The sequence below is a fragment of the Staurois parvus genome, unplaced genomic scaffold, assembly GCF_062004578.1.
Source record: "Staurois parvus isolate SC_StPar_1 unplaced genomic scaffold, SC_StPar_1.0 ptg000020l, whole genome shotgun sequence".
In the NCBI taxonomy this organism is placed as follows: domain Eukaryota; kingdom Metazoa; phylum Chordata; class Amphibia; order Anura; family Ranidae; genus Staurois; species Staurois parvus.
The window spans coordinates 1680464-1696732 of record NW_028317816.1 but is presented as its reverse complement, the minus strand read 5'-3'; the positions used below and the strand labels follow the sequence as shown (position 1 = coordinate 1696732).

General features: G+C 36.8%; 1 protein-coding gene across 2 annotated transcripts in view; it reads left to right on the top strand.

Annotated features, from left to right (window-relative positions):
• The window catches only part of ELMO1 (engulfment and cell motility 1), a 533930-nt gene that overhangs the window by 195238 nt on the left and 322423 nt on the right, over positions 1-16269 (top strand). Inside the window, exons 11-14 of one of the 2 annotated variants that reach the window (XM_089687028.1) lie at positions 3765-3809; positions 9889-9939; positions 11929-12051; positions 12594-12725. In XM_089687028.1, the coding sequence (XP_089543154.1) occupies positions 3765-3809; positions 9889-9939; positions 11929-12051; positions 12594-12725 (351 nt within the window). The remainder of the gene's footprint in view (positions 1-3764; positions 3810-9888; positions 9940-11928; positions 12052-12593; positions 12726-16269) is intronic. The other variant, XM_089687036.1, reaches the window with a different exon arrangement.

The following is a 16269-nucleotide window of genomic DNA, read 5'->3' as shown; positions in this document are numbered from 1 at the left end:
TTCTTCCTAAGGGTTAAATACTTCTAAAGGAATGCAGACCCTGCAACTTTCCTCATTAAAACTTAGCAAGTGAGCCAACTGATCATAATGAACCAAACACTCCCATTCAGAATCAGTATGCGATCAGTCTGGTGAAATAAATGGCTGTTTCTTCACAGCAACAAATGGCAGAAATCTGCTGCAAAATTTAGTAATAACTCTGTAATGTACATTGACCAATGAAAGTGGTATGTTGTTTTTTTTTCTCAACAAAAGTGGAGCTATTCTATGAATAAAATAATTTTACAGTGAGTACAAAAGATTACATTTTACCCTTTTTTTTACATATTACCATTGAAGTCACAAGTTTTCTTACATATTTAAGACTTTAACTGTCAAAATTAGGAACAGTATTTTGAGGCGTGTACAATGCTATGCACTCTAGCATACTGTCAGGGCTTTACTCTGTGAGGTGGTGTGATCTTCTGTGGACAGATTAATTCCATGTTGGCAGCAGCATGAAAGAGAGGTACAATATATTGCCAAAAGTATTGGGATGCCTGCCTTCACACGCATGTGAACTTTAATGGCATCCCAGTCTTAGTCCGTAGGGTTCAATATTAAGTTGGCCCACCCTTTGCAGCTATAACAGCTTTAACTCTTCTGGGAAGGTTGTCCACAAGGTTTAGGAGGGTGTCTATGGGAACGTTTGACCATTCTTCCAGAAGCGCATTTGTGAGGTCAGGCACTGATGTCAGACAAGAAGGATTGGCTCACAGTCTCTGCTCTAATTCATCCCAAAGGTGTTCTATTGAGTTGAGATCAGGACTCTGTGCAGGCCAATCAAGTTCCTCCATCCCAAACTCACTCATCCATGTCTTTATGGACCTTGCTTTGTGCACTGGTGCGCAGTCATGTTGGAACAGGAAGGGGCCATCCCCAAACTGTTCCTACAAAGTTGAGAGCATGAAATTGTCCAAAGTGTCTTGGTATGCTGATGCCTTAGGAGTTCTCTTCACTGGAACTAAGGGGCCAAGCCCAACCCCTGAAAAACAACCCCACACCATAATCCCCCTCCACCAAACTTTACACTTGGCACAATGCAGTCAGGCAAGGACTGTTCTCCTGACAACCGCCAAACCTAGACACATCCATCAGATTGCCAGACAGAACCGTGATTTGTCACTCCAGAGAACACATCTCCACTGCTCTAGAGTCCAGTGGCGGCGTGCTTTACACCACTGCATCCGATGCTTTTCATTGCACTTGGTGTTGTAAGGCTTGGATGCAGCTGCTCGGCCATGGAAACCCATTCCATGAAGCTCTCTACTCACTCTTGTGCTAATCTAAAGGCCTCACAATTTGGAGGTCTAAACTATTGACTCTGCAGACAGTTGGCGACTTCTGGGCACTGTGCGCTTCAGCATTAACTGACCCCGCTCTGTCATTTTACGTGACCTACCACTTCGTGGCTGAGTTGCTGTTGTACCCAGTTGCTTCCACTTTGTTATAATACCACTAACAGTTGACCAAGGAATATTTAGTATCAAGGAAATTTTACATATGGCCTTACCCATAAACCAGGCATGCCGCATGGCAGTGCTTCCACTTTGTTATAATACAACTAACAGCTGACTGTGGAATATTTATTAGCAAGGAAATTTCATGGATGGACTTATTGCACAGGTGGCAACTTATCACGGTGCCACGCTTGAATTCACTGAGCTCCTGAGAGCGACCCATTCTTTCACAAATGTTTGTAGAAGCAGTCTGCATGCCTAGGTGCTTGATTTTATACACCTCTGGCCATGGAGGCGATTGGAACACCTGAATCCAATGATTTGGAGGAGTGTCTCAATACTTTTGGCAATATAGTGTAGCTTCGCGGGAGCTGGTGCATAGGTAAGTAAAACTACTGAACACCAATTCTGGGGTTATCATTATAACAGTGCTGGGGATCATCAATAGGAACTGTCATTATTACAGTGCTGGAGGTTGCCATTATTGACGTGCTGTGCTGGGGGTTATTGACGTGCTGTGCTGAGGGTTATTGACGTGCTTTGCTGGTGGTTATTGACGTACTGTGCCTGGGGGTTGTTGATGTGCTGTGCTTGGGAAGGTTGAGAAACACTGCCCTAGTGTATACCTTTTAGAATCAACTTTCTAGCTTATGATTAAAAAAAGGCATAAACTTACAAAAATATCTGATTATGCAATGATTAATAGCTATGGTTTATTACTACAAAGAAGCATTCCTAGGTTGTTTCATATTCCAATAAGAGCTGTGAGGATATCCCTTGCTTGCAAGATTATAGGTACTCACTATATATATACACTGTGTATGTATGTGTGTGTGTGTGTGTGTGTGTGTGTGTAACCCAGAAACCGGAGTACCCAGAGGAAACCTATGGAAGCACAGGGAGAACATGCAAAGTCCAGACAGGTGGTGCCGTCTGCCTGGACTTTGCATGTTCTCCCTGTGCTTCCATAGGTTTTCTTCCTATACTCCAAAGACATGCTGGATGGCAAGCATTAAATAACCAAGAGGACTACAAGATCCAGTATAACTCTTCATGCCCCACCAAAGCGTGAATGACTCTTATGTCACAATAAGAGTCCACTATAGTTGTATTTATTTGCAGAGCCCAGCATTATGATCCAGTTACCTTATCCAGAGAAGGAAGACATCCTGTAAGCAGGCAGCTTCTTCTGCCTATCCCTTAAAGGGACCTCTGGTTACCTGGATCCGAGTAATTCCGATTCTGGGCATCTGATGACCACTACCCTGGGGGAGGACTACTTTAACCTTGACCAGATCCATATCTGATGAGGAAACCTCTGGATGTGATATTCTATGCGTATAATAATTACGCATCTGGTGAGTGCGTAATTCTGCCATTTCTCACAGAGCACCGCCATTGAATTTTACAGGTCACCTGGCACTTTATAATCACACAAACTGTTTACATTGAACTCTAATTATTTTATTTTTCTAAACTGTTCATCATAGCTTTAGCGCTGCACTGTTTACTTATTTCAGTTATGCATGGTAGCAGAGGCGGACTGACAACACATGGGGCCCCTGTGTCCTTGCCCAAACTCAAAAAAAGCCTATGAAATAGATACCCTGGGCATCTCATGGGGCCCCCTACTGACCCCGGGCCCTCGGCAGCGCCCGAGTTTCCAAATGGTCAGTCCGCCCCTGCATGGTAGCCAATCAGCTTCTAACCTCAGCTGTTCAATTAAGCGTTGACATAAAAACCTGGAAGCTGATTGGTGTTTGTGCAGAGCTGCACCAAATTTTGCATTCTCCAAGTTTAGTAAATCAACTCCACCATGTCCAAGCTGTTGCTTTATAAAAAAAAAACTGGGTTACAAAATCTTGTGCAATTCACATCTGCAAATGAAGTTTGCAGAACTTAAATGGACCAGATTTGGTGAGTACTGTATTATACCATATCAGCAGTAGTGGGAAATCAAAGTATTAAATGGTGAATGTGTGAGTTTTGCGAACATACAATAATGTTTAGCTAGTTGCAATTTTGTGACCTTTGATGTGTTTTTTTTTTAGGCATGAAGAGTTTGAATTATGTGTACAAATTAGAGCAATGTCCCTTTACCAAGAGAGTTCCAAATTTTAGCCTTATGAATCAAATGTTCTATTAGATTAGTAGAGTAATAAATTAGTACAATTTCTTGGCTTGGAAGATATATGCTTGTAATGAAATGTTGCACTCAATTTCAATTTCTCCTCTTAATGCTGCTTTTGGCTGTGATTCCCTAAGCATTACATTGAGGACAGCATTGATATTCTTGATTTCCCTCTAAGTGTGAGTGTTAAACTTCTTAAAGGTCTTGAAGGGCAATCGGAGCATGCTTTTGAAAATGTGATAAGTGCTTGTTACATCATTGTTGCATTATTGTTTGCCATTGTGATTAGATTGGCATCTAACAATCAAATCTAACAAGTCATGGTTTTGATGTTTTTTAATTAACTACTTTTGAAGCATTGTTCTATGCATACATTTGTACAACCTTGTTGTTATTTTTTTTTAAGACCTTACACATTGTTTGGTTTTGTCTGTACTAGGAATCCCACAAGAAAAAAATATGAATTTAATGTAATGGGTGATTTTCCAATTTGGATGCATTTATACATATTTAGTTACTCGGAGCTCTAAAAAGATAATGGTTATGAAATAAAACATTGTTACCTTTGTCTTTCATTTGCTGTTTTGTAGTGGGCTTCTTGGGCCTAAATGCCACAATTACTGTACTACCATAACCGGCGGTGTAGCTGTTGTGGTCCCACATATTCATAGGTCCAGCATGAGATGCCTTTATCAGTAGACCCCAGCTGTGATACAATCACTTTGATTTAGTCCAGAAGTGTTTTAAAAGTAGAGATTTCAATCTACAATTTTTCTGGGACCCTGAAAAGCTATGGTTCGCCACAGATCTGTACACAGGACACTTCTGAATGATGGAGACTGACTGCTGGAAAACGTAGGTTTAGCTGCGTTTGCATAACACTAGAGATGAGCGAATCGAACCTGGCGAAGTGGAATTCGTTTCGAATATCAGGAAAAATTCGATCCGAATTCGAATTTTAGCAAACTTCGGGTGCACGAATCGAATTTTTCCCGATCAGCCGGCAAAAGTGTCACTGCAGAGAGCTCCGCTATTTCTGACAGTTCTGACAGTTCATTTACAGCGGTTGAAACATTGTATCTATTTGTTTCCATTTAGGATACAGATGTTTTTATTCGGAAATAAATAGATACAATGTTTCAACCGCTGTAAATGTGAAGGAACTGTCAGAGAACTGTCAGAAATAGCGGAGCTCTCTGCAGATACACTTTTTGCTGTACTGGAATTCTTCTTCTTTTCATTCTTCTTCTTCTTTTCATTCTTCTTCTTTTCATTCTTCTTCTTCTTCTTCTTTTCATTCTTCTTCTTCTTCTTTTCATTCTTCTTCTTTTCATTTTTCTTTTCATTCTTCTTCTTCTTTTCATTCTTCTTCTTTTCATTCTTCTTCTTCTTTTCATTTTTCTTCTTCTTCTTTTCATTTCTTTTCATTTTTCTTCTTCTTCTTTTCATTTCTTTTCATTCTTCTTCTTCTTCTTCTTTTCATTCTTCTTCTTCTTCTTTTCATTCTTCTTCTTCTTCTTTTCATTCTTCTTCTTCTTCTTTTCATTCTTCTTTTCATTCTTCCTCTTCTTCTTTTCATTCTTCTTTTCATTCTTCCTCTTCTTCTTTTCATTCTTCTTTTCATTCTTCTTCTTCTTCTTTTCATTCTTCTTTTCATTCTTCTTCTTTTCATTCTTCTTTTCATTCTTCTTCTTCTTTTCATTCTTCTTCTTCTTTTCATTCTTCTTCTTCTTCTTTTCATTCTTCTATTCATTCTTCTCATTCTTCTTTTCATTCTTCTTCTCATTCTTCTTCTCATTCTTCTTTTCATTCTTCTTTTCATTCTTCTTCTCATTCTTCTTTTCATTCTTCTTCTCATTCTTCTTTTCATTCTTCTTCTTCTTCTTTTCATTCTTCTTTTCATTCTTCTTCTTCTTCTTTTCATTCTTCTTCTTCTTCTTTTCATTCTTCTTCTTTTCATTCTTCTTCTTCTTTTCATTCTTCTTTTCATTCTTCTTCTTCTTCTTTTCATTCTTCTTCTTCTTTTCATTCTTCTTTTCATTCTTCTCATTCTTCTTTTCATTCTTCTCATTCTTCTTTTCATTCTTCTTCTTCTTCTTCTTTTCATTCTTCTTCTTCTTTTCATTCTTTTCATTCTTCTTCTTCTTCTTTTCATTCTTCTTCTTCTTCTTTTCATTCTTCTTCTTTTCATTCTTCTTCTCATTCTTCTTTTCATTCTTCTTCTTCTTCTTTTCATTCTTCTTCTTCTTTTCATTCTTCTCATTCTTCTTTTCATTCTTCTTCTCATTCTTCTTTTCATTCTTCTTCTTCTTCTTTTCATTCTTCTTCTTTTCATTCTTCTTCTTTTCATTCTTCTTCTTCTTTTCATTCTTTTTCTTTTCATTCTTCTTCTTCTTCTTTTCATTCTTCTTTTCATCCTTCTTCTTCTTCTTTTCATTCTTCTTCCTCTTCTTTTCATTCTCCTTTTCATTCTTCTTCTTCTTCTTTTCATTCTCTTTCTTTTCATCCTTCTTCTTCTTCTTTTCATTCTTCTTCTTCTTTTCATTCTTCTTCTTTTCATTCTTCTTCTTCTTCTTTTCATTCTTCTTATTCTTCTTTTCATTCTTCTTTTCATTCTTCTTCTCATTCTTCTTCTCATTCTTCTTTTCATTCTTCTTCTTCTTCTTTTCATTCTTCTTTTCATTCTTCTCATTCTTCTTTTCATTCTTCTTTTCATTCTTCTTCTCATTCTTCTTTTCATTCTTCTTCTTCTTTTCATTCTTCTTCTTCTTTTCATTCTTCTTTTCATTCTTCTCATTCTTCTTTTCATTCTCTTTCTCATTCTTCTTCTCATTCTTCTTCTTCTTCTTTTCATCCTTCTTTTCATTCTTCTTTTCATTCTTCTTTTCATTCTTCTTTTCATTCTTCTTCTCATTCTTCTTTTCATTCTTCTTCTTCTTCTTCTTTTCATTCTTCTTCTTCTTCTTCTTCTTTTCATTCTTCTTTTCATTCTTCTTCTTCTTCTTTTCATTCCTCTTCTTCTTCTTTTCATTCTTCTTTTCATTCTTCTTCTTCTTCTTTTCATTCTTCTTCTTTTCATTCTTCTTCTTCTTCTTTTCATTCTTCTTCTTTTCATTCTTCTTCTTCTTTTCATTCTTCTTTTCATTCTTCTTCTTCTTTTCATTCTTCTTTTCATTCTTCTCATTCTTCTTTTCATTCTTCTCATTCTTCTTTTCATTCTTCTTTTCATTCTTCTTTTCATTCTTCTTCTTCTTTTCATTCTTCTTCTTTTCATTCTTCTTCTCATTCTTCTTTTCATTCTTCTTCTTCTTCTTTTCATTCTTCTTCTTCTTTTCATTCTTCTTCTTCTTTTCATTATTCTCATTCTTCTTTTCATTCTTCTTCTCATTCTTCTTTTCATTCTGCTTCTTCTTTTCATTTTTCTTTTCATTCTTCTTTTCATTCTTCTTTTCATTCTTCTTCTCATTCTTCTTCTCATTCTTCTTCACATTCTTCTTCTTCTTTTCATTCTTCTTCTTTTCATTCTTCTTCTTTTCATTCTTCTTTTCATTCTTCTTCTTCTTTTCATTCTTTTTCTTTTCATTCTTCTTCTTCTTTTCATTCTTCTTTTCATTCTTCTTCTTCTTCTTCTTTTCATTCTTCTTCTTCTTCTTCTTTTCATTCTCCTTTTCATTCTTCTTCTTCTTCTTTTCATTCTTCTTTTCATTCTTCTTCTTCTTTTCATTCTTCTTCTTCTTTTCATTCTTCTTCTTTTCATTCTTCTTCTTCTTCTTCTTCTCATTCTTCTTCTCATTCTTCTTTTCATTCTTCTTTTCATTCTTCTTCTCATTCTTCTTCTCATTCTTCTTTTCATTCTTCTTCTTTTCATTCTTCTTCTTTTCATTCTTCTTCTTTTCATTCTTCTTTTCATTCTTCTTCTTCTTTTCATTCTTCTTCTTCTTTTCATTCTTCTTTTCAATCTTCTTCTTCTTCTTCTTCTTCTTCATCGTGCCCCGTGACTGCACAAATGAGTGAAGTGTGCGGTGATTCTAAGATCGACGGCACTCATCTGCATGTCATACTGACTGACAGTATTATTTCTCTTCCCCAGCAGACTCCAAGGGCATTTAAATTAAAGGTACAGTGTTCTGCACTAATATAAAGGCTCTCTGAAGCCTAGAAACCCTTTTAATAAGTTAAATTCGCGGCGAATAAATTCGCATCGAATCGAATTTCTCCCGCAAATTCGGCGAATCAGCCGAATCGAATTTTTGAATAATTCGCTCATCTCTACATAACACGTTTATGAGCATTTGCGTTTAGAAACATTTTTTAAAGACAAGCTCAGGAAACCTTCCAAAATGCCCAGAATGCACTGAAAAACAGTAAAAAAATTAACCATTTCAGACATTTTGAGAGAAATAAAGAGCAGAAGCAGAGAGAGCAGTATTTGTTGAGATTAGCTGTCTTTTTTTTTTTTTTGTGGTGTTTGGATGTGTTCCAGCTCATTTCTGTGCAGAAATTTTTGCAGCAGTGTCTAACATAATTTCTTTCATGCGAAACCTCAAAGTATGGTGTACCAGATCCATTTGAGTACTGGGAAAATGCTTTGCATGTATTTTTAATGATGAAAAAAGACTATGGATAGCATGTGTAAATGGGAGAGTTAAAAAAAATTTCCAAACGCAAATGCTTGTAAGCGCGGTTAGCCGTGTTTACTTGCGTTTGAAACGCTGATAAAATCTACTCCTGAATGCAAGTTTGGTGCGTTCAAAAAAGACTATAAACTCAACTGCCTGTAAACGGCTGTAAACGACATAGTGTACATGGAGACATAGGAAAACATTAGGGAGAGTCCAGTGGCTGCTGAAAACCCCCCAGAAAAGCTCTTAAACCTGAGTTTATCAGCTACAGTGTATATGGAGCCTTAATCCAATTTTTTGTTATAATTAATGGACCACAAGACCCCATCCCCAATATACAGCTTATACATCCTTGCTTTGCCAAATTATAGATCAACAAATGAGAACGTTTATTTATTAGAGGCAAATCCAACCAATTCTTGGGTCATCTACCCAGCAAGCTATTACCCATGAATTAGGCAGTTCAGTCTTCTTTCTCGTCCATTGAGGAACACAAGAAGTCTTTCAGCTTTGGAATAGACTGATGTCTACATGAGGATTGGACATTGACACACAAACGGTAGGACAGCCCAAGAAAACCCCTCGTACTACCAGCATGCTTCAGTTTTTTACTAGTGTCCTATGAAAAAAGACTAACCTAATTTTTTGTGCTTGTGTTTCTTTTCCACGTTACTGCTAGAACTGGTCTCAACGAATGCAGCTATCCAGGGCTGCCTAGTCTTAGGCTGGCTTTTGGAGTACTTTGTCAGGACCCTGCTGGACTGGCATTGTGGGCTGGCTTGGAAGTGACCTACGAGCACTGTGTTATCTGTAAGGCACTTTCTAGAACCTATTCTGATAGCAGGTTAGCCGTCCAGCACTTTTTAGGTCCAGAACCACTGGCAATGCCTCAGCACTTGCTCAGTGTCTGATGACTTATTCTGTAAGAAGGCTGATCTGGCTAAGCACTGGGAGCAACCAGGTAGCAATTATTTGCCATGTTGACCACTCCTCCAAACTACTTTTGCATGTCCTGAAGGAGAAAGATGTTTTGTTTCCTTAATAGACCAAAAGGAAAATAGGATTTTTGTATTCATTATAAAATCTTTTTCTTATACTTCATTGAGGGACAGAAGTCCCACCCCTCTGCCAGTATTGCCGGCTACAAAGCAAACGTCTGCTGGTAGCAGGAGGGGTTATCTTGGGCTGGTCACCAGGTTTTTTTCTTGTTTGCCAGTGCCCAGTCCTCCTGTAGGTGACAGTATAACCGAAAGGTGAAAGACTTCCTGTGTCCCTCAATGTACTTCAAGGAATGGGGTTTATGGCAAGTACAGAAAAATCTATTACTTTCCAGTATAAACAAACAAAACAGGAACACTTGAGGTGAAGGACTTTGCATGTGTATTTTAGTAAGGTAATGGGGCTTGAAAACGTTGCACAATTCAGGGTAAAATGTAGCATTTTAGGCTTGTACATACAGTATGTGAAGAGAACACGTATTTAGAAAAAATGACACTGCTTGCACAAATGTAACATAAATTTGTCTTTGTGGTATGTTTCATGTTCGTATTTGTAGTCCCATGACATTACTGATTCATCAGTACTAAAAAGTACTATTTCAGAAATAACATGGTTGATGTTCATTTTTTTTTTACAGGAGATGGCAAACATACTGGCACAAAAGCAGCTTCGTTCCATTATCCTGACAGTAAGCAATGTTTTTTTTTTTGTTCAATGTTTATTGTGCTTTAAGTACAACATAGTGTCTGATTTTCGGAGGTTTCATTAACTATACTTTAGGTCTTTGTAGCAATGTTTTTTTATTTGCTTATTTTTTTTATAAGAATGTTTTTCTTGAAAATGATGCTGTTTCATAAAGTAATGCAGTGCATTATTGAAGAAATACTAAGGGAGTTCGTAGGCAGTTTGTTTTTTTATATTAGTTTCAGATGGAGTGGAGAGGTCTAAATTGCATTATCTCTCCCTGTTAGTTAGATACATCCCTTATTTTTGTCATGTCTGCCATTGTTGCCAGAAAGAAAATCCCTAATTTTGGGTTGTCCCCAGAGTAGTAATAGAGGGTATATCTTCCAGTGAGGGCACTCATTCTGGTGACAACCAAGGATTCCCTCACATTGGAGGAATTTCCTCTCATGTCCTGTTTTGGCTATGGGACAGGAAAGGAAAACAAATCTCATTGGAACACAGATTGCAAAAAAAAACTTGACAGGGGTTGTAACCCTTCCTTACTCAAAATGAAAAGAAACGTTTTGTCCTTAGTTATACTTTAATTTTTCCCAGTTTTACTTCCGTGCCTACTTCAATGTTGTTTTGTTGAAATATACCAATCACCTTGGTTGTAATGGGAACAGGATGTATTTGAGATCTGTAAATAAGTCTTACATGTAAAAAAAAAAAAAAAAAAAGGTTTTATTGTTTCCTGATGTCTTCAGAGATTAAATTTGACAGTAGGATGAAACAGATGATCTGATTATACCTGATGAGACAGGATTAATCTCAAATGTATGTTTAAAGTGCGCTTCTGGTGAGTGCGCACTTTGCTTATTCAGTCACTTCATCTGTCACCCCTGGGTCAGTTACCCACACACGCTGATTGTGATCTTACAAGATCTTCACGTTTTATATAATTTTTTGGGACAATTGATCACCATTACCATCACCATGTGGTGAGGTATACCTTGCACCTTATATATATATTTAGCTATTTATTTGGATATGATGATGATAATCACTTTGCACTTTATAATTATATTCTTCTATTAATGTATTTTAATATTGGAGAACATATTTTTAATTTGAAGATGGGAATTTAGCATAATTCTTATAGCAAGACTTTATGGAATAAAAACCTTGGTTCTAAAACCACACCCTGCAATCAAGTAACAGCATGGTTTGGTAGAAGAGTGGAGAAATGCCATCAAATATAAAATCAAAAGGGCAGCTGGTTTTGGTTGTTCTGTGGAATACTGCCTAAAAATACTTTAGACTTTTTAATGTAGGCCTCATTGAATATGAAACTCTAAAAACAATTGAGTGCCATCCATGACACTTTTTTATTTGCACTTACATACAATTTTTAGGACAAGCTTTTTTGATGTACCCCCTTCTTCAAGATCTGAGCAGTACTGTCACAAGTGCACTAATATAGCTACATTCACCAAAAGCAAATAGTATTTATTGTCCCTGTCTCTTCATTTAGACTGAGATGTGGATACACCAAAATACACACTCTAAATAAGTAACATGAAAGTTGCTTTTACACAATTTTGAATTGCCAGTAACGTGTGGAATCAACTCTTTTGCAGTCCTTTGGTCCTTAGCTGTGTTGTCAGATGGCCATGATTCTATGCTAGATTATGTCTATGCCCTGTGCAATAAATGTTACATTTCTAAATTTGTTGTGTGGAAAGCTGTGACCAAATGTCAATGGGCAAACCTCAATTCCTTCCAAAAGTATTTGTTTTTGGATGGAGCAAGGAAGGTTACTTTTCAGGAACACAGACAAAAACAAAACCATGTTATGGGGAAAGGTTAAAACTTCGAGTAGTGTTTTTGTTGATGACCATTCCTTCCTTTCCAGGTGACAGCCGTAACCTCCATTTTTTTTTTTTTTACGGGCATCATAAGGACAAGAAGGCTCTGTGAAGACTGACCATATATTTCTTGTTTTTCATAGCATGTCATCAGAGCACAGAGAACCATTAATAATGAAATGGCACACCAGCTCTATGTATTGCAAGTTCTAACTTTCAATCTACTGGAGGATAGAATGATGACCAAAATGGATCCTCAAGACCAAGTAAGTGATTAAATCCAAATATTTTCTAAATGATGTTTTTGTAATTTACTGCAATAAAATTTACAAAAAAAAATGTTGCCCATCTTTTCAGTGGCAGTGTATTTTATAAAGATTGTGGTTCACAAACCGCTGAGCTCTCTGGGTGGAACATGTAACATGTTCAGAAAGGTAAACTTATACTTTAACTTTAAAATGTAGTTGATGGTAACACATTAAAACATACAATATCTTTCACTATATGCCTCCAATATGGACCACTGTATCAAAAAAAATATTTTATATTGTATATATTTTTATATATACATTTTGCAGATCCCTCAAGGGATTTTTAAAAAATCTGTACATTTCAGAGTTACACAAGTTTATGTACCGCCATACTGCTCAGTATATCAAACTTCACTTACTTTTTCACACACAGTGAATTCATGATATTGTGCCTTTAGCTATACTTATGATCACAAAGGATCTCTACTAACATACAATGGTCTCCATTGAGTTTTTCTCTATTCCATTACTGTCTTCTTTCCTCTGTTTGTCCCCAGGCCCAAAGGGATATTATATTTGAGTTACGTAGAATTGCTTTTGATGTAGAGCCAGACCAAAACAACCTCGGTGGGAGTATTGAAAAAAGAAAGTCTATGTACACCAGGGACTATAAAAAGCTTGGATTCACTGTGAGTACTCCCAAAATCATTGATCATTTTTATTCTGTATATTATTGGAATCAGTTGATGTTAAGGCTACACTACTTGACATTGCTTTATGTGTTTTTTTATTTTAGCATACATTTACATACATAGAGTGCTTCATAACAAAATAGCTGATACATTTACTAAGCATTAATAATAAGAACTAATTAAAAAAAATAGCTATCTATAGAAATCAACCAGATATTTTTCATTTTCAAGCTCACACTACAAAAAGAATGACTGTGCTTGCCCAATGGGTGTCGTGGACATTATTGCCACTTTCCATGCACAAACCAAAGCTCATACAGTGACTGGGTAGAGAGCAGTAATGATCTGCAAAATGCTCTAACCAATGATAAACAGTACATTTTTGGCTGGACCTATAAAGAAATGTAGTACAGATTTGACTGGTTGCCATGCATTACTGCCACTAGTGTAACCTTTGGCTACTGGCCAGATCAAACTAGTGCTTTGTTGTTGTTCATATAGGGAAAAAAGGGGAAATAAATGGAAAAGAAAATGAATAGGTTTGTAATTTTCATCCTGGTATGCATGTGAGTATGTGTGTGTATATGTATGTGTGTATATATATATATATATATATATATATATATATATATATATATATATATATATACTGTATATATAAAATGTAAACCGTGTATGGTCAGAATTAGACAATGTACAGGACTGTTTGTATAAAGTAAATTTACATATATAGATTTGGTTACAATACCCATATACAGAATATGGGATAAATGGCAATTATATATCACAAAAACTTCACGAAAAAATTAAAACATCTTAAAATGAATTTACAATAGCAATGTATGTGTGTATAGCCTGAACCAAATATTCTGGCATTCTTTTACCGATTCTGTAGCAAACAAAGCTTATTGACCATAGTAATAAACTTTTGGCGTGTAGGAGGAGGTAGGAGGCTGCATCCTTTCCCAGAAAGGGTGCATTTTTAAACCTTGATTAAAATGTTTTACAAGGGGTACACAGCCATAACAGACTGCTAACACTTGATCAGTGCCTTCATCCAGCTGATAAGAGAGTTTTCCTGTTTCCACTTATTGGAGCTAGCAGCTGTCAGTTTGCAATATCAAAGATACCTTGGCCATTCTGCCCTAAATAACATAATTTTAAGCTATCATTTGGCCCTTAGCAAATGTTATTTCTCATTGAAGACATATTTGCAATGTAAACTTTGGATTTAGTAATGACTCACAAATTTGTTAATGAATCCTGGTGCTCACAAAGGTGACTCTTGAAGTTTTGCAGATTTGTATGTTTTTGGATCTCCTTAATTTGTAATTTTGTGGCGTATTTCTCCCAGGCTATTTTAAAGTGGTTAAAACAACAATTTAAAACATAATAAAATGCACTCAAATGAATTCCTCCAGTGGTGGTAGGAAAAAAGTTTCTCAGTACAGAGATCGGGTTGCAGGCTGATGTATTACAGCTGAGAGGAGGTAGAAACTGTGATATTAGGCATGCACACAGGGAGATAGAACGCATGCTTTCCATGAACAATAATGCGTCTGTCATAGGGCTAGATCCCAGGAGCCAGACTTCCAGTATTTAAATACATCTCCCAGATTAAGTTTGTCTTCTCAACTCTTCAATAATTTATCCACAGCTGGGTTATCATATTGTATTTGTCAGGCTAGTCCTGGGAGGTTAACCAGCCTTTATAATCAGGGAGAAAGGAGATAGTTTACTCAGCACTCTACAAGCAAATTGTATTTCTGCAAGAAGTTTTCATACATCCAGGAGCACTTCTGGGCAGGAAGGGGACCATTTACTCTAATTTCGGTATGCACATTTTGACATATTCCTTATGGTGTCAGTTCCCCATCCTTTCCCATAGTTTCAGTGACTATGTAATAGACTAGAGGTTTTCAGTGAGTGGTACCTGTACTTCCTGGGAACATCTGAAAAGTTGAAAGGGAAGGAAGGTGACTATTTTTTCTCTACTTTATATATACAAATTGTGAAAAAAAACTTGAGATCTCAGTTATTTATTATTAACTATATACTAGAGTGGGCGGCACAGTGGCTTAGTGGTTAGCACATCTGTCTTGCAGTAAATGGGTCATGGGTTCCATTCCCGACCATGAACGGAGTTTGCATGTTCTCCCTTTGCTTGTGTGGGTTTCCTCCGGGTGCTCCGGTTTCCTCCCATACTCCAAAGACATGCTGGTAGGTTAATTGGCTCCTGTCTAAATTGTCCTAGTTTCATCCCTGGCCATGCGGGATTTCCTGCATGGTAGGGGTTGGGGAAAGACATGGCAACCTACCCTGTAAAAATAATTGCTAAGAGAATTCATGGAAAAAGTCGCTTACAAGTGATGGTCCATGCAATCACGAAGGGTCGGATATGACTGAATGGATAGATTAGATAGATATACTAGAATGAAGGTTTTCAGCTAGTGGCGCCTGTACATACGGAAATAGAATGTAGTCTCTGACCTCCTACCTCTGAAAAAAGCTAGTTGCCTGGTTGTTTCTTTCAGTAATACTTTCTAAGCTGCAAACTTGGATGAAGTCTTTTTGTGAGCATTCAGGCAAGTAGCTTTTTTAAAAAGAGAGATCGGCAACAAAGCCTATGTATTTTCTTAGCACGTGTCCTTAAACCACTTTAGTACCAAAAACTTTTGCGCCTTTCCTGTCCAGGCTAATTTTCCGCTTTCAGCACTATCGCACTTTGAATGACAATTACTGCAATCATGCAACACTGTACCCAAACAAAATTCTTATCATTTTTTCAGACAGATAGAGCTTTCCTTTGGTGGTATTTAATCGCCACTGGACTTTTTATTTTTTGCTAAATAAACGAAAAAAGACTGAAAATTTTGAAGAAAAACATTTTTTTCTTCTTTTCTTTTATAAAATTTTGCAAATAAGTAATTTTTCTTTTTCACTGATGTGCGCTAATGAGGCTGCACTGATGGGCACTGATAAGCTTCACTGATGGGTACTGATAAGTAGGCACTGATAAGCTGCACTGATAATCAGGGTACTGAACAGCTGCACTGATTATCAGGGCACTGATGAAGCTGCACTGGTGATCAGGGCACTGTGTATCAGTGTAAACTGCTGTACTCACTGTGCCCTTCACAGATCCGGCTCTCCTTCCCTCATACATGATCTCTGTGTGAGGAAGGGAAAGCAGATAACCAGCAAAATAATTGAGTCTGTTTAACCACTTGCCTACAGGGCGCTTACACCCCCTTCTTGCCCAGGCCAGTTTTCCGCTTTCAGCGCTGTCACACTTTGAATGACAATTGCGCAGTCATGCAACACTGTACCCATATGAAATTTGTATCATTTTTTTGAGACATATAGTGCTTTCCTTTGGTGGTATTTAATCACCTCTGGGGTTTTTATTTTTTGCTAAACAAACCAAAAACAACTGAAAATTGCGAAAAAAACGTTTTTTTCTTGGTTTTGTTATAAAATTTTGTAAATAAGTGATTTTTCTCCTTCACTGATGTGCGCTAATGAGGCTGCAGTGATGGGC